Raw genomic sequence first — 18195 nt, 5'->3', positions numbered from 1 at the left:
ACAATGTTTAAGAAATTCTGTGTGAGAGCATTTGACATCTAAGATACTGATTGTGACGTCTGCCAGCCCAGTTACAAAACTGAATGACTAACCTTAATAATACTTAAATTCTCTTCCCCCTCGTGGCTAACGCTTGAGCCTCCATTAAACCACAATTTCTTATAGGATTACTGCTGGCTGGCAGACGCTAACTTCGTCTGGTGCACAGTAATTCCTGATGGATTGGAGAGCAAAATGTTGATTAGGAAATGGGGGTTAGGATCAAGAATGTTCAGCAGTGTTCAATTCACTGTGTGTAAAATGAATGTAATAGAAAACTAAGCCCCTCTCAATTTAACAATGCACATAGAGTTTTAGGGCATAGTTGTGATGCAAAAGCTGACCAACAGCTAGAAGCCAGTAAAAGCAATGATTTGGTCTACATGGAACAAAACAAATTGGTGTGGGCAAAAATAGATTAAAAATACAATTAGGTGTTAAGCTGCTGCTTTAAAAATGATATTCATCAATCTTCAAAGATGAGTAACAAAGTAGAAAGATAAATCCTTATGCAAAATTAACTAAACCAGGTTTACAAAACAAACAATGCATAAGGGGGCAACTCTTTTCTCATTCTACATATGGTTTAACTCTGCTTCTTTCCAAACCACAGGGCTCTTTCATAATTTCTGGAGTATATACCTTTGGCTGATGAGATGCTGGAAATAGAGCAGTCACACTGGGAGAAAAGTTCATAAACACATGGCAAGAACCAGAACCACCAAGGTCATAATCTTACTGCAGATGATGACCTTGTGAAAACATGTTATTAATGAGCTTTGTAGTCAGAGATATGAAAAAAGGTTGCCTAGCACAAACCTCTGGAAAAGGCAACCTGACTGCATTACTGAGAAAATCAGCTTTTTATTAAAAAATCAATTTCATTTGGCTGTGTTTAGAAGTCCAATGCTCCAAAGTACACAGGTCAACTAAAGGTAAATACACTTAGTCTTAAAGGCCTAGCTTCATGCTGAGCCACACTTGTTTTTTGCACATTTAGGTAAGCCAAGCCACACTAACTACTGACAAATCCTGGAACAGCTCTTCCAAAGCCATGCTAAATAAATAATGTTTGACAAACATATCCAAAGACACACATCTGTTTTCAGAGGTGGTAAGGGAGAGAATGTGTTATACAGTATTTCTACCACTAGAATGCTGTTCAGTTGCAGCCACAAGTATTAGAGAGACTTCTTGAAGCCATGTCAAAATGCTGCAGTAGGTAACACATTAGCTTTTCCCTCTGGCCATTAGCTTCAAGACTTTAATAATTAGTAAAGGAATAATTCATTTTAAGGTCATAGATTTCTGCTGTCATTGCTAGCAAACTCAACTGCATTTTTTTTACTCATAAATTTCTGCTGGGCTCTCATCCAGTCAGTGTTATATATCTAGAAGCATTTTTGCTGAAAGGTTTGGAGTGCTGCAATAGTCACCAAGATGGGGCTTATCACACATACACCACTCTTTTTCAGAGAGTTATATGACCAGTAAAGCTTTCTGGAACTGCACCACAGACTGCACTATCATTTTCATTTCTTTCAGCATTCAGAGAAACTGTTCTTCTACAGTAATCCATTCATTCATTCATTCATTCATTTATTCGATTTCTATACCGCCCTTCCAAAAATGGCTCAGGGCAGTTTACACAGAGAAATAACAAATAAATAAGATGGATCCCTGTCCCCAAAGGGCTCACAATCTAAAAAATCTATTCTACTTCCCTCCTGCACACCTACCTTTATTCTATCAGGAAGTGTTCATAGCTCAGGCTTCTAGAACTGTTGCTATGACTGAATCACTCTCTCTCCAAATCTCTTGAACAACTCCTTTACTCTGCAGTCTCATAGTTATGTTTCCTAACCTGAGAGTCAAAGTCCCCATTGACTTACATATTCACCTTGTTGCTGCATTCTGCAGACAATGCCAACCTTTACTGATGTTCACTTTCAAGTACATTTATACTCCCTCTCTCATTACCTTTAGGAAAACTACTCAATCTAGATCTCCCTAGAAACCAGCTTCTCTTGCTATGTTAACAATAATCTGGAAATAGTGTGGTTGAATGAGTCAAATTATACATTCCCACCCTTCAAAGGTGGCCACACACAAATGTAGGCACACTCTCATCTTGATCTTCTTATCTATTTCTGCAAAACAGAGAGTGTTCTTCTCATCATGCTTGCTGGTAACACACAACAAGTTTTTCCTCTGGATGGGAATATGGCCACTTCTTATTTACTGTAGCGCACCCACAACATTCCACTTGAAGGGTGAAATGGACAATTAACGCCAATTAACATTTGAATGATTTGCATGGAAAAGTCCTCTTGTTAATTAATTTATCATCTTTATATACCACCTGATATGTGTATCTCTAGGCAGTATACATAATCCAAAATACAACAAATATATAAAACAGAATCAAAACAAAACAATTTCACAGAATCAAAACAAACCATTTAAAATTAATTTTAATTAAAAGCCTGAGAAAACAGGTGTGTCTCGAGGGCCTTTTAAAAAGCAATCAGAGATGGAGAAGCTCTTCTTTTGACAGGGAGCGTATTCCAAAGGCCTGGGCCAGCCACAGAGTAGGCCTGGTCCTGCGTCATGATGAAACGAGCCTGTGGCCAACATAACAGGACTTCCCCAGATGGTCTTTCTAGGCAGCAGGATTCATGACAAAGGAGGCACTCTCTTAAGTATCCTGGACCCAAGCTCAAGCACCCATACCAAGAATGTATATTGGGGGTTGCTTGTTTAAACATAATCCCACCTCTCTAACATGTCAGCACCATGTGGGGAGAAATTTTGACTGGGGGACACTTTCAGATAAGCAATCTTCTGAGATGGTACTGGCATGTGAGAGAAATTAATATGCTAATTACAATTATGTGAATTAAATGGTTAATTAGAACATTGTGCCAATTATGCTAATTGACTGGAGTCAGACCAATTTGGCTGAAGTATTGCATTAAACTTTATTTCGCATAATGGAATGCTAATGGAATGGATTGGACTTTGGAATGCTCTCCTGGTGGCTATCCACTCCTTGGTCTCTATCATGGCTTTAAGAAAATATGTGAAGACTTGGCTTTTTACTCAGGCTTTTATGTGATTGTTTCCATTGCTGCTTCTTTGCATATTGTATGGTATTTTTATGTAAGTATTTTAATTTCTTTTAATTAGATCTGTTTTTATATTTTAGAATAATATTTTAATTGTGTAATTTTTATAGTCTTGTTTTAATTTTTTTCTATGTGAACCGCCTTGTGATTGTTTTAATGAAAGGTGCTGTGTGAGAAATCTAAGTCATAATGTTGGACTGCACAAGGAAGTAGGGTCACTTCTGTGGTGGGTCCACTGTGGTGGGTGTGGTGGGTTAAGGCTGTGGTGTTTAAATGTGATTTGACACATATGAAGAGGCAAATTACACAACATCAGCCATTTCCTGCATTGAAGCACTCACAATCAAAATAAATGGTACAAGGTACTGATTTTGAGCAGTGTTTTGCTTAAATATGGATGGATGATGTAGAGTGTTGTAGTTAACTAGGTATCAAATTTATCAACTGGATAATCAGTCACCAAGTACATTGTGGCTAATTCAGAGATATTACATTTTGATTAAACAAAAACATCCTGTGCTAATGGCCAAACTAGATGCCACTGTGGCAGCAGGCCCGTAGCCAGCTGGTGGCATGGTATGTATGTACCTGTCAAACCAATAAATTCTCTTTCCTCCCCAGACTCACTGACTGTTTAACTGAACATTTTATAACCTGCCTCCCCTGACTTCTGCAATCCCCCAAATTGTTTTTGAGGCTTGTTACAGGCCCATGTGGCAGACTGACCTGCTTAAACACAGATCTTCCTCAATCACATACAAAGGGAAGAGGTTGTATTTGGTTTGTTTTCTAAAACAAAAAGAAGCACTTAAGTGAGGAATGCAGTACGTCTAGCTTACCATAATCTGTACCCCTCACTGGTGCTTTTCTCTTTAGCCAACCTCCAGTACTTGAAGTGTGCTCAGCTAGGAGAAAAACATCTATGGGGAGAGGCTACCTGGAGGCAAGTAGTGGGCAGGAGAGGGCTCTGCATGCTTCACCCATGTTAAAAATGGGTCCCTCTTTCTATGTGACTAGTTAAGATCTGTGCTTAACACAGCAATCTGCCGTTATCACATTTATCACCCTAAGACATCAAGACATTGAATAAGTACCTTGATCATCTACCTGCAATTCTGAGGGCCAATCAAGATGCTCCTTGCAAGCAAATACATGCATTAAAACTTGAATGGCCACCTTGTTTATGGAAAAGCAGCAAAACAGCTTTGGGAAGGGTAATTTAGAACACAGAAGGAGAAGATAGTGGTGTAACACTTTCTCCTCATGTTTTTCCATGCCAATCCACTGCCATTGCTCAGCCATTTCCCCCTTCACAGGGTTCCAGATGCCTGTCTACCCACACAAACATACATGTGGAAACTCACAAGGTCTGGAGAGAGTGGCTGGGGAGCAATTTCAAGCTGAAAAATGGAGGACAGATAAAAGGGTTAAACACCACCTCAAACACACATCATTTTTATGTTCCAACTGCCCTTCTCAAAGCTGCATGCAGAAGATTCAAAGTTCCCTCCCTGGCATCTTTCTCAGATAGGGCTGAGAGAGATCCCTGCCTGCAACCTTGGAGAAGCCACTGGCAGTCTGTGTAGACAATGCTGAGCTAGATGGACTCACAGTTTGACTCAGTAAAAGTTAGCTTCCTATGTTCCTATCCAATTTAAAAACAATGACTATGGGATTTAAACAAAACAGATGTGTGCATGTGAATCATCTAGTTCCGCCACTAAAAAGCAGGTGATAAAAGGTAAAGGAAGAAAGAACTGGGCCTATTATGAGCTAAAAATGCTTGTGCAAGTTAGACAAAATAGGCTTATAGAGTTCCTCCATAGAGTTCCTCACAGAGTTTTGTAAGTCTGTTTTGTACTGTAACTAACTGACACAATGCAATGTCAGTATTTCCAATCTGCTGGGCCTGCTGCACATGTGAAAGTCAGCTCTGGTGGTGTTGTGGAGGCGAGCAGTTGCACAACGATTTAAAACAATACACAGGCACTTGCGTTGTACTACTTAAGATATAAGCACTGCAAGAGATTCCCCTCAGGGTATGAAGCCGCTCTGGGAAGAGCAGAAGGTTCCAAGTTCCCTCCCTGGAATCATCACCACGATACGGCTGAGAGAGATTCCTGCCTGCAACCTTGGAGAAGCCGCTGCCAGTCTGTGTAGACAATACTGAGCTAGATAGACCAATGGTCTGACTCAGTATATGGCAACTTCCTACGTTCCTACTTCCATTTAGAGAAGTGCTCGAATTGTTTTGGTGCCTCATTAGCGAGGGGTCAAAACAACTCAGGTGGTGTGCATCTGAAATGTTTTGGTAGGGGGAGAGCAGTAGCTTTAAGAGGCACGCAGGTCCTCACCTGCTCTCCCGCCACCCCGCCACTGTTCCAGTCATGGCACTGTGCTTCCCCAAAGGTCATGCATGGCTGTATCACAGCGGTGACACACAAATGGCCACTGTGCAAGCGTGGCAGCCCTGTGCATGCCGTCACCATGCTGCCTTTTGGGAAGGACAATGCCGTGACCAGAACAGCAGCGAGATGGAGGGGGAGCAGGTAAGGACCTGCATGCCTCATTCGTAAAGCTATCGCTCTCTGCCTCCACGCAGCTGCCTGAAATGATTCATGCACATCCGCTACTTCCATCGTTTCCAGTGCCTCTACAACTCTGCGAGGGCTTCCTTTCACGTACGTGGCAGCTTCAGAGGGTCGGAAATGCTGATTTTATAGCATGCTATAAAACAAAGTGTCCCAATTTTTCCAAAATACAACTTTTCTACATAGTGTTTGCAGCCATGCTGGCTTCAGGAGTGCTGATTTAATTTAAAATTAATTACTTAATTAAAATTTATTCTACATTCTTAGCAGTGTGATACTATCATGACATGAGCTTCTGTGAGCACCTCCTTCAGAATTTCAGCTAGCTCCCTTCCAGGATGAGAATGTGCAATTCTCCCTCTGCCTCATTTAACAGTAAAAAGAAAGAAGTTCTCAAACCAATTATATGATACTCTACATTTTATGAACGCCTCCCCGATAGATGCCCAAATGCATATATAGCAGCTACTGCTCAGCCTTCTCTGTGTTCAGAGCCACTCAGCCAGCCCCTTTACCATGCAGGCTATTTTTTTTAACAGTGGAAACTTCCAGATATACCTGTTAACTTGTTAAATCTAGGACAAGGGCAGAGCCACCATTGTGTGGCAGGGTTCAAAGAACCAGGGCTACCAATGAAAAGGGCCACTGGTGCTCTCCTTGTGCGTGACATCAAGTGCAAAAAGTGCATGGCCCAATCTATTGGAGGTCCCGCCCCAGCCCTCCCAATTTCATTTATAAAAGAAAGAGCATGATCATGCACAAGTGCAGATTAGGGTGAAGAGGAACAACTATATGAAGTATTTTACTTCATATGATGAGTCAAATTAAACAACCCATGTTACTGTAACTTTATTACAAGAGGAACTGATAGGAATCACCCCCGTATAGGTATCTAAGAGTTCTTTCTTTCCATTTAGTTTACAAAAGTACTTTTTCATTCATGGGAAGCAAAAAACACCCTATGAATTAAGAGTAGCAGTGGAACCAGAATTAACTAACCCCTAAATTAAGGGGGGCTGGTCCATCCCTTTAGGTCAGTTACTTATTTGGGACTTACAACTGACCAGAACTCTCACATTTGCTGGGAAATATCTTTTGGAGTAAGATGGCAAATATATATAAAAGAAAAACGTTCGTTTTTCAACTGACCACCAGTTGATCCCCACAGACTAATTCATATATGTTTCAATCAACAACTTGGTAACTTACTCTGAATGCAGTTCCTTCTTCTATAATGGTGGGTAACTGAGAAAGACATATATCCACAGCGAGGTCCCAAGCTTGCCTGGGGAAAGATGTAATATGAGAATATTAGAAGTCAAAAAGGCAAAAAAAAAAAAAAAGGTATGCAGATCATTGTGGTACCAGATTAGCTTATTTCACATCCTATAGTTCATTGCTTTCTGCAAGATGTCTTAGCTCAACATTTCAGCACATCATGTTCCTGGTTATACATTCTCAACAAGAACTATATATTGCTACACATATAAGCAAACAACAAATCCTGTACATTTTTTTGTATTTTTCTGAAGCTTATTCTACTCCCCACTCCAGTGGGGAGCAGTGGCAAAGAGAGGTTGAAGGTGGCCTGGGTGCAAACTCTAGAGCACCCGGCTGCCCCTTTGCCACCCCATTGCTGTGGCAAAGAGAGGTTGAAGGTGGCCTGGGTGCAAACTCTAGAGCACCCGGCTGCCTCTTCGCCACCCCATCGCTCCCCAGCAACAGCGCAGTTGAGGCATGTCTGCACTCCAGCCTCCATTTGGGCGAGCAGCAGGGCCTGGGAGGCAGCAACAGATGGAAGGAGTAGTGTGTGCCACGTGGGAATGGGCAGCACAGCTGCTGAGCAGTGGGGGAGGGGAGGCAAGCAAGGCAGCTCTGGGAAGCTGGCCATGCAGGTTCTTCCGACACTACCACCCTATTGAAGTCTGCTTCACTGCTTTTATAGCTATTACATTTATTATATCTCTATATATTATGTCAAAGAGCTTTAAAGGGAAAGTGTGCTGTCGAGTCAATGTTGATTCCTGGCGACCACAGAGCCCTGTAGTTTTTCTTTGGTAGAATACCGGAGGGGTTTACCATTGCCATCTCCTGCACAGTATGAGATGATGCCAAAGAGCTTTGCAGCACCTTAAAAACTAACTGATTTATCACAGCAGAGGTTTTTATTGTTTTTGTTGCCAACAACTCTTTGTTGTTTTCACAACCACAGACTGACATGGCTACCCCTTTCAAATTAATAGAATAGAATAGAATAGAATAGAATATATTCTTATTATACAACATGGCCACAATCCAGTTCAGAATTTGGGGTACTGAAGCCATAAGAACATAAGATCAGCCCTGCTGGATCAGGCCAAGGCCTATCTAGTCCAGCATTTTGTTTCACACAATGGCCCACCAGATTCCTCAGAGAAGCCCACGGGCAAGAGCTGAGGGCATGCCATCTCTACTGCTGTTACTCCCCTGCAAGTGGTATTTAGGGGCCTCTGAGGCTGGAGGTGGCCTATAGCCATCAGATTAGTAACCATTAATAAACCTGTCCTCTTGAAATTGTCTAAGCTCCTTTTAAAGCCAACCAAGTTAGTGGCCATCACCACATCCCATGGCAGATAATTCCATAGATTAATTACGCACTGTGCGAAAAAGTACTTCCTTTTGTTGGTCCTTAATTTCTTGGCAATCAGTTTCATGGGACAACCCCTGGTTCTAGTGTTGTGTGTGAGAGAGAACAATTGCCCACTTTCTCTACTCCATGAATAATTTTATAAACCTCTATCATGCCTCCCCCTAGTTGCCTCTTTTCCAAACTAAAAAGCCCGCAATGCTTTGCTATGAGGCTATGCCTTATGAGGCTACGTCTTGCCTCATAAGGAAGTTGCTCCAGGCCCCTGATCATCTTGGTTGCCCTCTTTTGCGCCTTTTCCAGGTCCACAATGTCCTTTTTAAGATACGGTGACCAGAACTGTACACAGTACTCCAGATGTGCCCACACCATAGATTTGTATGAGGGCATTATAATATTAGCATTTCCCCCCAGTCCCCTTCCTAATGACCCATAGCATGGAATTTGCCTTTTTAACAGCTGCCACACTCTGTCCCAACACTTTCCATGAGCTTCTCCACCACGACCCCAAGATCTCTCTCCTAGTCAGCCACTGACAGCTCAAACCTCATCAATGTATATGTGAAGTTTGGGTTTTTTGCCCCAATATGCATCACTTCGCACTTATTTACATTTAACCACATTTGCCATTTTGTCACCCACTCCCCCAGTTTGGAGAGATCCTTTTGGAGCTCCTCACAATTTTGGATTTCATTACCCTAAATTGTTTAGTAGTCATCTGCAAATTTGGCCACTTCACTGCTTACCCCAACTTCTAGATAATTTATGAACAAGTTAAAGAGCACTGTTCCCAGTACAGATCCCTGGGGAACCCCACTTCTTACTTCCCTCCATTGTGAACACTGTCCATTTATTCCTGCCCTCTGTTTCCTGTCCTTCAACTAGTTACCAATCCACAATTTAACCTGTCTCCTTATCCCATGACTGCTAAGTTTACTCAAGAGCCTTTGATGGGGAACTTTAAAACACTAAGATAACTGGCCAGTAGTTTCCTGGATCCCTTTTGGAAAATCGTAGTTACATTGGCTACTTTTCAGTGCTCTGAGCAGTGATGAGTTCCTTAGGACACTTGGGTGGATGCTATCTGGTCCTGGCAATTTGTTAATTTTTAATTTTTGAAGTCAGTTTAGAACATTCTCTCTCATGACCTCAAACTGGTCTAGTTCTTCAGTCTCCAAGCCCGAGAAGCTTGGTATATGCTCAGTATCTTCTGCAGGGAAAACATGAAGCCCATTGAAGCCTATGAGCATAATGCATAAAGTGCTGGGCTGTGGCCATCATCTATACTTATGCCATCTTGTAGATACCAGACTCATATCTAGCAAATCTAAACATAAAGCAGGAAGTTCCTCAAAATGGATTCTTTGTATTAATAACTGATGCTTGTTTTTTTCCAAGGTTTAGCCAACAAAAATGCTTCATTTAAAAATGTACTATCTGCTTAAAGCTTGGAGGCAATCTTGTTTTTGTGCTAGCTTTATATTTAATAGTAACTTTTGACATAAACCTTAATGTTCTCATTAAAGTCCTAATATCCACTAAGGACACTGCACTCAAAGCTTTATATAATCCATAACTTTAATGTATATAACTCAGTGCTGTGCTCATCCTGAAGGTGGCTGGTTTTCATTCTGCTAGCTAGGCAAGGCAAAGTCCCCTCATGAAGAACCAGACCTGTTCATAAACACTTTTGAAAATTCTGCTCATAGATGCAGAGACAGAGCTATTCAAGGCTCTTTGGTATTCTTTATTTAAGGCATCCTCTCATTCAAATGTAGCTCAAGCCCTTAACACAGTGATTCCTAAACTGATCTGCACTGTGCTTTCTGGTGGTTCACAAGGTAACCAGGAATGTAAGAGGGAACATGTTGAAATCTTTTTCTATAGCTGTTGAACACCGTATCTATCTATCTATCTATCCATCCATCCTGTACACCGCCCCAAACTTCTGTCTCTAGGTGGTTTACAGCAACATAAACAAATTAAAACAGAAATTAAAACCTTAAAACCATTTAAAACCATCTATATATTTAATCTTCCTGGGTGTGCCTTTAGAATGTGTGTCCCGGCGCCCAGCTGATTGGCTGGGTGGTGGAGGTGCCTGATAGGCTGAGGTGCACCCAGAAGGATTGGTCACTGCGGCGGCGGCGGGCCCGGCTGCGGAGGCGAGGTGGTAGCAAGTCCTGGCGGCCGCACTTGCAGAAGGTGGGGGAGGGGGGAGAGGTAACCGCCAGCCCCAAAGAGTGAACAGATGCTCTGTGTGGGCCGGGGTTGGCTAGTAGATCTAGTTAAAAAGCTTGAGTGGGTAAATTTGTTCTTAGACACTTTTAAAAAGTTGACAGAGATGGGGAATTAACAGTTCTGCACAGATGCAACAGCACTGAAATGAATTGGGTGAAGGAAAAGGGGAATTGCCAAATAGTGGTCTGACACTGATAGGATGTCACTTGAGACATGTATTGACTGATGTATTTCAGTGACAAGAGCATATGTAAACCAAGCAATGCCTACCCCACTATCAAGCAATGCTTTACCTCTCTCTGCACATTCAGCATATCTGAGTGCACATGGAGTTTCTCAGAGTCAGCTATACCCTAAGAAAATTAAGTGACGAGCAACAAGCAAACCATAGTCATAGTGCCCCATACGAGAAATGTAGATTTTCCAAAAAATTCTGGCTGTTATTGGGGGGCGGGGGGGGGGGAGATACCATGCATTTTTTCATCATTTGCATAAGCAGCTTTGTTAATAGGACTGAAAAGTATTTCTGAAAAGTTTCCCAACCACCTTTTGTCTCTGACAAAATATCAGTTTAACAATCACAGATTTATCAGAATACTTCAACTCCAGAGGCAAATAATACTTTTGGCTGTCCTCCATACCTCATCCCATCTCACCTCCCACTACAAAATCTTCAAGTCAGGTATTTTAAACCAACGGGATTGTGAGATGCACACCAATTGCAAAGGCTTTTCTTGTAAGGGGAACACAAACAAATATCTAAACACAGTGGCTTCTCCATGGCTTATGGAAATAAAATGTTATCATTAACAGGCTAAACAAATTTCCAATAACTTTTATGCACAGATACAGTAGATAATCAACACACCGGATTTTAGTTGCTTGCATGAGTAGTACCTCCCTTAGATTTTAATCAACTATGTTCTACCCAAGAGACAAACTACTGAAAAAGCAGTAAACTAGCCGAGTCCAGCCTGATGGTGTATGTACCACAGCTCATCTATGAGCTGACTGCAGATTAAAAAAAAGCTACGCAGAGAATAAAAACTCTCAATTTCTTCTCTACTGTTACAGACCATACAGTTTGTTTTATTTGTTCCTTCTCCTCGCTCCCCATGGCTCCTTTGGTAATGACCTTCCTTTTCACAATAGGATGCCTATATAATTATGAGGTGATCAGGGGGATAATCAAAACAGCTTCAAAGCAAAAACAATAAATGACTCCTATGTGCTCCATAAATGCCCGGGATGCAGGCAAAACAGTCACAGCCAACAGTTGTGGGAGAGATTTATCTCGGATTGTGACAAGAGATAAAGTCAATTATTAAAATTAAATCTATATTCTATTTCTGAACTTAGCCTACAGGCAGACATGATGTTAGAACATTTAACCAGTTTGCAGGGACCAGTGCTGGTTCAAGGGGTTGTAGCGCCCTTGGTCAAAATAGTCCCCTGTGCCCTAGTATTTTTTTTAATGTGGGCTTCTCCAAGCCCCGTCCTGTGTCTTACATCAGATGCAGGGGGTGGGGCCAATAATGGGGACTGGGTGATTCCTCAAAACACTGACTGGGAAGCACTGAGGGGCTGGTGGGCTCCGCCCCCTGCAAATCAAATCAAATAAATAAATAAATAATAGTAATATGACATCAGATGCAGGGGTGGGGCCACTGCCCAGGTGAGAGTCTGTTAGGACCCCCTCCCATTCCTCCCTAATTACTGTTTCATTGAAACGCTGGCTAGGGAGAAGGGGGCGTGTGCTCCCAGCTGGCGAACCCGCTGGCTGAGTGTGGGAGGGGGCAAGGGGGCACCTGGCTGTGGATGTGTTGCAGCTCTTTTTCGGCGCCCATTAACCTTTAGTGCCCTTGGCCAGGGCCACTTTGGCCACTGCCAAGCCCTGGCAGGGACTTGGTTGATGCTTTTTTTGGACAGTTCTCACTCTGTAAACGTGAAGAATAAGAATACCCAATGGTAACTAAGAATACCATTGGTAAATAAGAATACCATCACCCAGCTGACTGGTAACCACCATTGCTCCACCCCTGAAGCTCATTTCAGTCCTTTCTTTGCAAAAGAAATCATCAGTGTTGCTGCCTATTGGGTGTTGCTTTTACTAGTCAGGAGCACAATGAAGGATGCCTGGCTTCTGAAGCCAAAATTAAGCTGTTTCTCTGAAGTACCATTTTAGCTTCAGAGTCCAGGCTTTGTCCTGCCCCTTCCTGCAAAATCAAAGCAAAATCAGAGCACCTGCTTGGACTAAAGAATCAAGGCACTCCTTTACATGTATCCTAGTACGGTGTGGAGTGGGGGCGGGGGGGCGGCAGCACTCTTACAGCATTCATTGGTGTTTAGATTTGTTGGCTGGAAACTGGGAGAGTGGAGGAAGCTTAGATTATGAAGCCAAAATTCTGTTTCAGAGATCAGGCTTTCCCTTGTCTCCTAACTCATACCTTCCAGACTCAAATCCCAAATGGCACTATGAATAAAACTTGCCTATAGATGTGTGGAGCTATGTTGCTATATCGATATTTTTTAGATTCAGATGAAGGACTAATAGTATTGCCAACTTCAGGAACAGGAAATAAAAGAAGGACAAGACTTACAAAACACTATCCTAATAGTTAGTGAGAGCCAATAACATTGAGGCTTTGAGATGAATGCTGTTTATCTATACTACTTAGGGGTGAAGGGGCATGGAAAGAGACACATATACAGCCTTGATTTGTGCTGCTTGCAAATTGTAGAAGACACCAGTGTAGGTCATTATCCGACAGAGAGAGATGTTGCTAAGATGCTGGACTCCTTTAAGGCATTTCAGGTAAAGAACACAAAATATTGGGGGTGAGTGGGTGGGAAATCTGCAACAGTTCCCACAAGGTCAAAACTTGGAATGCGTTAAACACGTTCAGCAGAGAGAAACTCAGTGGCATTTGAAAAGAGATTTCAGCAGATTAAGGCAAATCTCTTTCCCTCCTTCTAACAACACATCATTAAAAATCAATGCGGTCATATCAGTCAATATTATTCAATCTTTCTGAAAGCATAATCACCAGTATCAGAATTTAATGAGACCGCCTTTAGCAGTGTAAAGAGTCAGTGATTAACCAGAATTGCTTCACAAGCACTGTTCTATCCATTTTCTTACTATGCTACAGCCTTCAAAACATTTTTTTCTTTCCTTTATTTGGGCGGGGGGGGGAGCTTTGCAAGCAGGAGAAGACTTGCTAATATTTCACACGTGTTAATGTTTAGAGAGAAAATGTTAGGTACTTCTACAAATATGCAAGTAAAATGGGCTACTGCTCAATAAAGGCCACTACAAATGCCCAGAAAAAGAATATCAAAAGGGAAAATTTGGAATTATTCAAATGCTACCCAGAGGGGGAAATTGAAAGTAAAATTAAGGAGGTAGAAAGGTAGGTAGATTATTGGTAGATTATCTTAATTCACTTGAAAGGTAAAATATAGCATAGCATAGTCTTTATTTCCGTCTTTGACCTGCATAACAGCAAAATAGACAAAAACAGTTCAATCTATTCCTACAAAATAATAAAAAGTCTCTATAAAATTACTTAGTAAAATAAGTAGAAGAAGCTAGAAGTTAAAACTGTGAACATAAAACTATATATAAAAGTTAATCAACACTAATATCACAATGACACTGAGTATAAAGGTAGAAAGACAGCAAAATTATATAATTAATACAGAGCAGTGTTAAATCTCATACCATATTGTATTCTATACTATGTATGGCAGCGAGTGGAGGCAATATACATATAGGCGTTAGAATATTTCGTTCTTAATGAGCTCTAAATGAATTTTGCTAGCTATAAGGCAGAACTTAGCCACATTATAGGATCTAGAGTCATTCTGATCTGTCAAGAGGAAATTTTGGTAAAAGGAATCAGTACAGCCTGGATATGAGCTAATATAAGAAGAGATGAGCTTATGCTGAATATAACAGTAATACTGACAGTAGTAAAATAGAGGGATGAGTAATGGTAAGGCTTCCATTTTGGAAGCATTTAATAAAGACTAGATCATGACAATATGGAGGCACATTACAGGACACTGACTTGGATACAAGCCCTCTCACATTTGCACTTGCTCACAGAGATGGTGCTTGCCCAATAGTCATAAATCTGTTGGCACGGCTGACCCGACAGGATTTACGATCCCTCCAGCTCAACTTCTGTGAGTCAAGATCGAAATTCTGCAGATAAGAGTAGCAGCTTCGCTGCACGGATGAAAGTGAAGAATGACTGTCAAAGATAAAGTAGTATAAGCAAAATAAAGTCCCTTGAAACTAAACTAGGTTCCCCCACTCCCCATCTAACATATCTGAGCAATAAGTGAAACAAAGGAGCAAGGAAGGAACAGAACAAGGACAGGCTGAAACAAGAAAGGGTGAACAATTCTAAGTACAAGGAACACTGTCTGCAGAAGGCAACGTTGCTGACAGTACAGTCTCAGGACAGCATCCGCTTGATATAGGGCTCGAGATAACCGGCAGCCAATTAGGCTTTCCTGACTCAGCATTTCTATTTCCTCTCCCGTGAGATCTTGCACCTGTGTGTCTCCCACTAAGCCTTTCTCTTGAGACGTCTTCTTAATACAGGTGAATTTCCAGCTTCCACCTGAACAGTCACCTCAGCCCTCATCTCTGCCAGCTATTCAGATTCCCCTGTCTGCTGCTGCCTCACCTCAGCTCTAGAGTCTGTTCTCACAGCCAGATCCTCCTGCTGTGCTTCTGAGCCTGCTCTCCCAACCAAGTCCTCCCCCTCCCAACCAAGTCCTCCCCTCCTCTTCTGACTCAGAGGTCTGGGCCATGACACCAATCCTCTTGTTTCTAACCACCTTAGAGGTTTTTCCTCCCTTGTTCCTGTATTAATGCTTACAATTTTTCCTCTTTAAATGGTAACTTATTTACAACTCTTCAAAAAGCCACTCTGGAGTGGTGGGGGAACCTCCAGACCTGTGTGCAATGTGGCACAGTGAGAAGGGGGGGATAATGGTGTTCGGACCCAAGCTTTAGTTATCTGTGAAAATGTTCTGCAGATGCTTTTACTGTATGAACAATAAGGAATATTAAATAAGTACCCCATCTTTATTATGCTGCTCCTGAATAAACACTGTCCTTGCCGATCACAAGTCTCATTTGATTCCTCAAAGTGGTTTTTAGCCTACTTTCCAGTAGGTTTATGAGATCACCCTGCATTCCGTGTATGTGTGTTTTTGTGTGTGTCCTCATCAACTTTGCAATGCCTGGAGGAATACGAACCAATTCAGGTACAGTTGAAGGGACACCTCAACACTGTAGTTTGTGATGATGTCATCCACCCCAATTTAAGATGGCAGACGTGTGAATGTTTGAGGCGCAAGCGGGCTAATGTGATTTGAACTAAATTTGGTACAGTTGTAGTGAGTGACACACAGGGACACATCAACAGCATAGTTTGTGATGATGCCATCCACCCTGATTCGAGATGGCAGACATGTAAACATTTGAAGCACAAGTGGACTAACCTATGAACCACCAAACTGATTTGAACCAAATTTGCTACAGCTGTAGGGACACACAAAGACACTTCAGTGGTGTAGTTTGTAATGATGTTATCCACCCCAATCCAAGATGGCAGACACGTAAACATTTGAGGAACAAGAGGGTTAACTTGTGGGTCGCCTAGCTGATTTGAACCAAATTTGGTACAGCTGTAGTGAACGACACACAGGGACACCTCAAGAGAATGGTTTGTGATGATCTCATCCACCCCAATTCAAGACGACAGATGCATGAACATTTGGGGCTCAATTGAGCTAACTAGTGAACCGCTTAACCGATCTGAACCAAATTTGCTACAGGTGTAGGGACACAGAAGGACACCTCAAGGGCATAGTTTGCAATTATGTAATCAACCATGATCCAAGATGGTGGACAAGTGGATGTTTATGGTGCAAGTGGGAACTGATTTGGACCAAATTTGGCACAGTTGTAGGGAAACTTCAAATGCATAGTTCTGTGATGATGTCATCAACCCAATTCAAGATGGCAGACAAATGAATGTTTGAGGCGCAAGTGGGATAACTTGTGAACTGCCTAATCAATTTGGACCCAATTTAGTCCAGTTGGAGGGATAGTGAAAGGAAAGTAGGCAAATCAATTCTTACTAGAACACCTTGTTGTAATGAAAAACCAGCACTTATTCACTACTTACTTAGCGGGTAGATGAAGACTTGGCTCCAGAAGTTTGAAAACCAAGAGAACTGTTACAGTCTTAGTTAGCCCATGGTGTAGAAATAAAAGGTTAGACTACACAAAGCTATGTTGGAAGACCACTAGTACGCCATGGGAAGTAAATCCATTAAATCACAAAGGCTCTTACGAGTCCAAAGTCCTTGTTTAGAGAGGAGGCTGCCTGCTGCTTTTATATGTGATTTACTGCTCTGACCCTGCTTCCTTTCAATGTGCCGCCTTAGGACAGATAATTTTGTCATGTCTCTGCAGCCAATGAGATTGGAACATTCAGTCCCCACTGATGCAAAGACAGGGCAGAATTACATGCCGTCAAATAAGACTGTCCTTTTTGTCTCTGCATGAGTCCAAATGAACAGCATGCTGCCTTAAACACAGAGGATGTGTTTCCCTAGTGGCAGCTAAACTGGACGCTTTCCACACCTTGAAAGCAGAGTGTATAATAGTCAAATGTTCACCCAGTTTCAGTTTAGGAAAAAGTCGCCTAGACAACCAGATGTTGGGGACACATTAACATAGCTTAACGCTCTAAAATGACCCTATGAAGGAATGAGGCCTGATACTCCTTTTTGTGGTTTATAGATGGTTGTATTGAATGAGTCAATGTAACTGCTTACTGCCGGAGGCTATCCTCACGATTGTGCAGGCAGGTGAGTGGGGAGGCAGGGTCCAACTTACCTTCCCCTAGACGACCAACAAATGCTTCTGGGAGCATGGCTTGCGCTCCCAGATAATCGGCGTTGCTCCAAGCAGCGTGAATCTCCAGAGGCCGCAATGATGCATCCCTGCCTCCGGATATCCTACAATGTACAGTGATGTGTGCGGTGCATTGAAAGATACCTCCATGAGATGGGCACTTAGTGCAAGATGGGCACTCAGTGCAAGCAGCCTGAGCAAACAGCCTGTGCCAGCTCGTGAGGGCAGTGCTAGGATCTGCGTGGATCCCGGCACTGCACACAAATAGCCTAACCCAGGCTGGGTTGCCCTAGCCTGGGTTAGGCAGCTCGTGAGAAGAGCCTTCCTATGTTATTAGAAATGAAGAAGCTGTGCAGGGATCAAAGGTTCACAACTCTTGCTCTACAGTTGATTTAGGAGTTTTTCCCCTCCACAAATATTTGATTAGATTATGTTTTTTAAAAATTGAAAGAACTTTAGCTTGTTTGGTTGGGTTTTTTTGGTTTTTTAAAGAAAAATGGTGGGGAAAGAATGAATAAAAAAAGGCTTGGCTGCAGCAGAGAAGTCAGTACAAGTTGTAAGAGCAGAAGAGAGACTCAAAGTAAAAGTTGGAGATACAATGTAGAGTCAGGAACAAAAGCTGGA

The 18195-nt window shown here is 42.1% G+C and overlaps 1 protein-coding gene and 1 long non-coding RNA gene across 5 annotated transcripts in view; one reads left to right on the top strand and one right to left on the bottom strand.

Moving 5' to 3' along the window:
* The window catches only part of RPTOR (regulatory associated protein of MTOR complex 1), a 510229-nt gene that overhangs the window by 154409 nt on the left and 337625 nt on the right, over positions 1–18195 (bottom strand). For all 4 annotated transcript variants that reach the window (XM_053294863.1, XM_053294866.1, XM_053294865.1 and 1 more), the window contains exon 10: positions 6968–7043. In XM_053294863.1, the coding sequence (XP_053150838.1) occupies positions 6968–7043 (76 nt within the window). The remainder of the gene's footprint in view (positions 1–6967; positions 7044–18195) is intronic.
* Positions 1–18195, top strand: part of LOC128344540 (uncharacterized) — a 125722-nt gene that overhangs the window by 16073 nt on the left and 91454 nt on the right. The window lies entirely within an intron of this gene.

Source organism: Hemicordylus capensis, chromosome 2 (assembly GCF_027244095.1).
Source record: "Hemicordylus capensis ecotype Gifberg chromosome 2, rHemCap1.1.pri, whole genome shotgun sequence".
In the NCBI taxonomy this organism is placed as follows: domain Eukaryota; kingdom Metazoa; phylum Chordata; class Lepidosauria; order Squamata; family Cordylidae; genus Hemicordylus; species Hemicordylus capensis.
The sequence above is the reverse complement of the archived record's forward strand: the minus strand, read 5'-3'. Positions and strand labels throughout refer to the sequence as shown.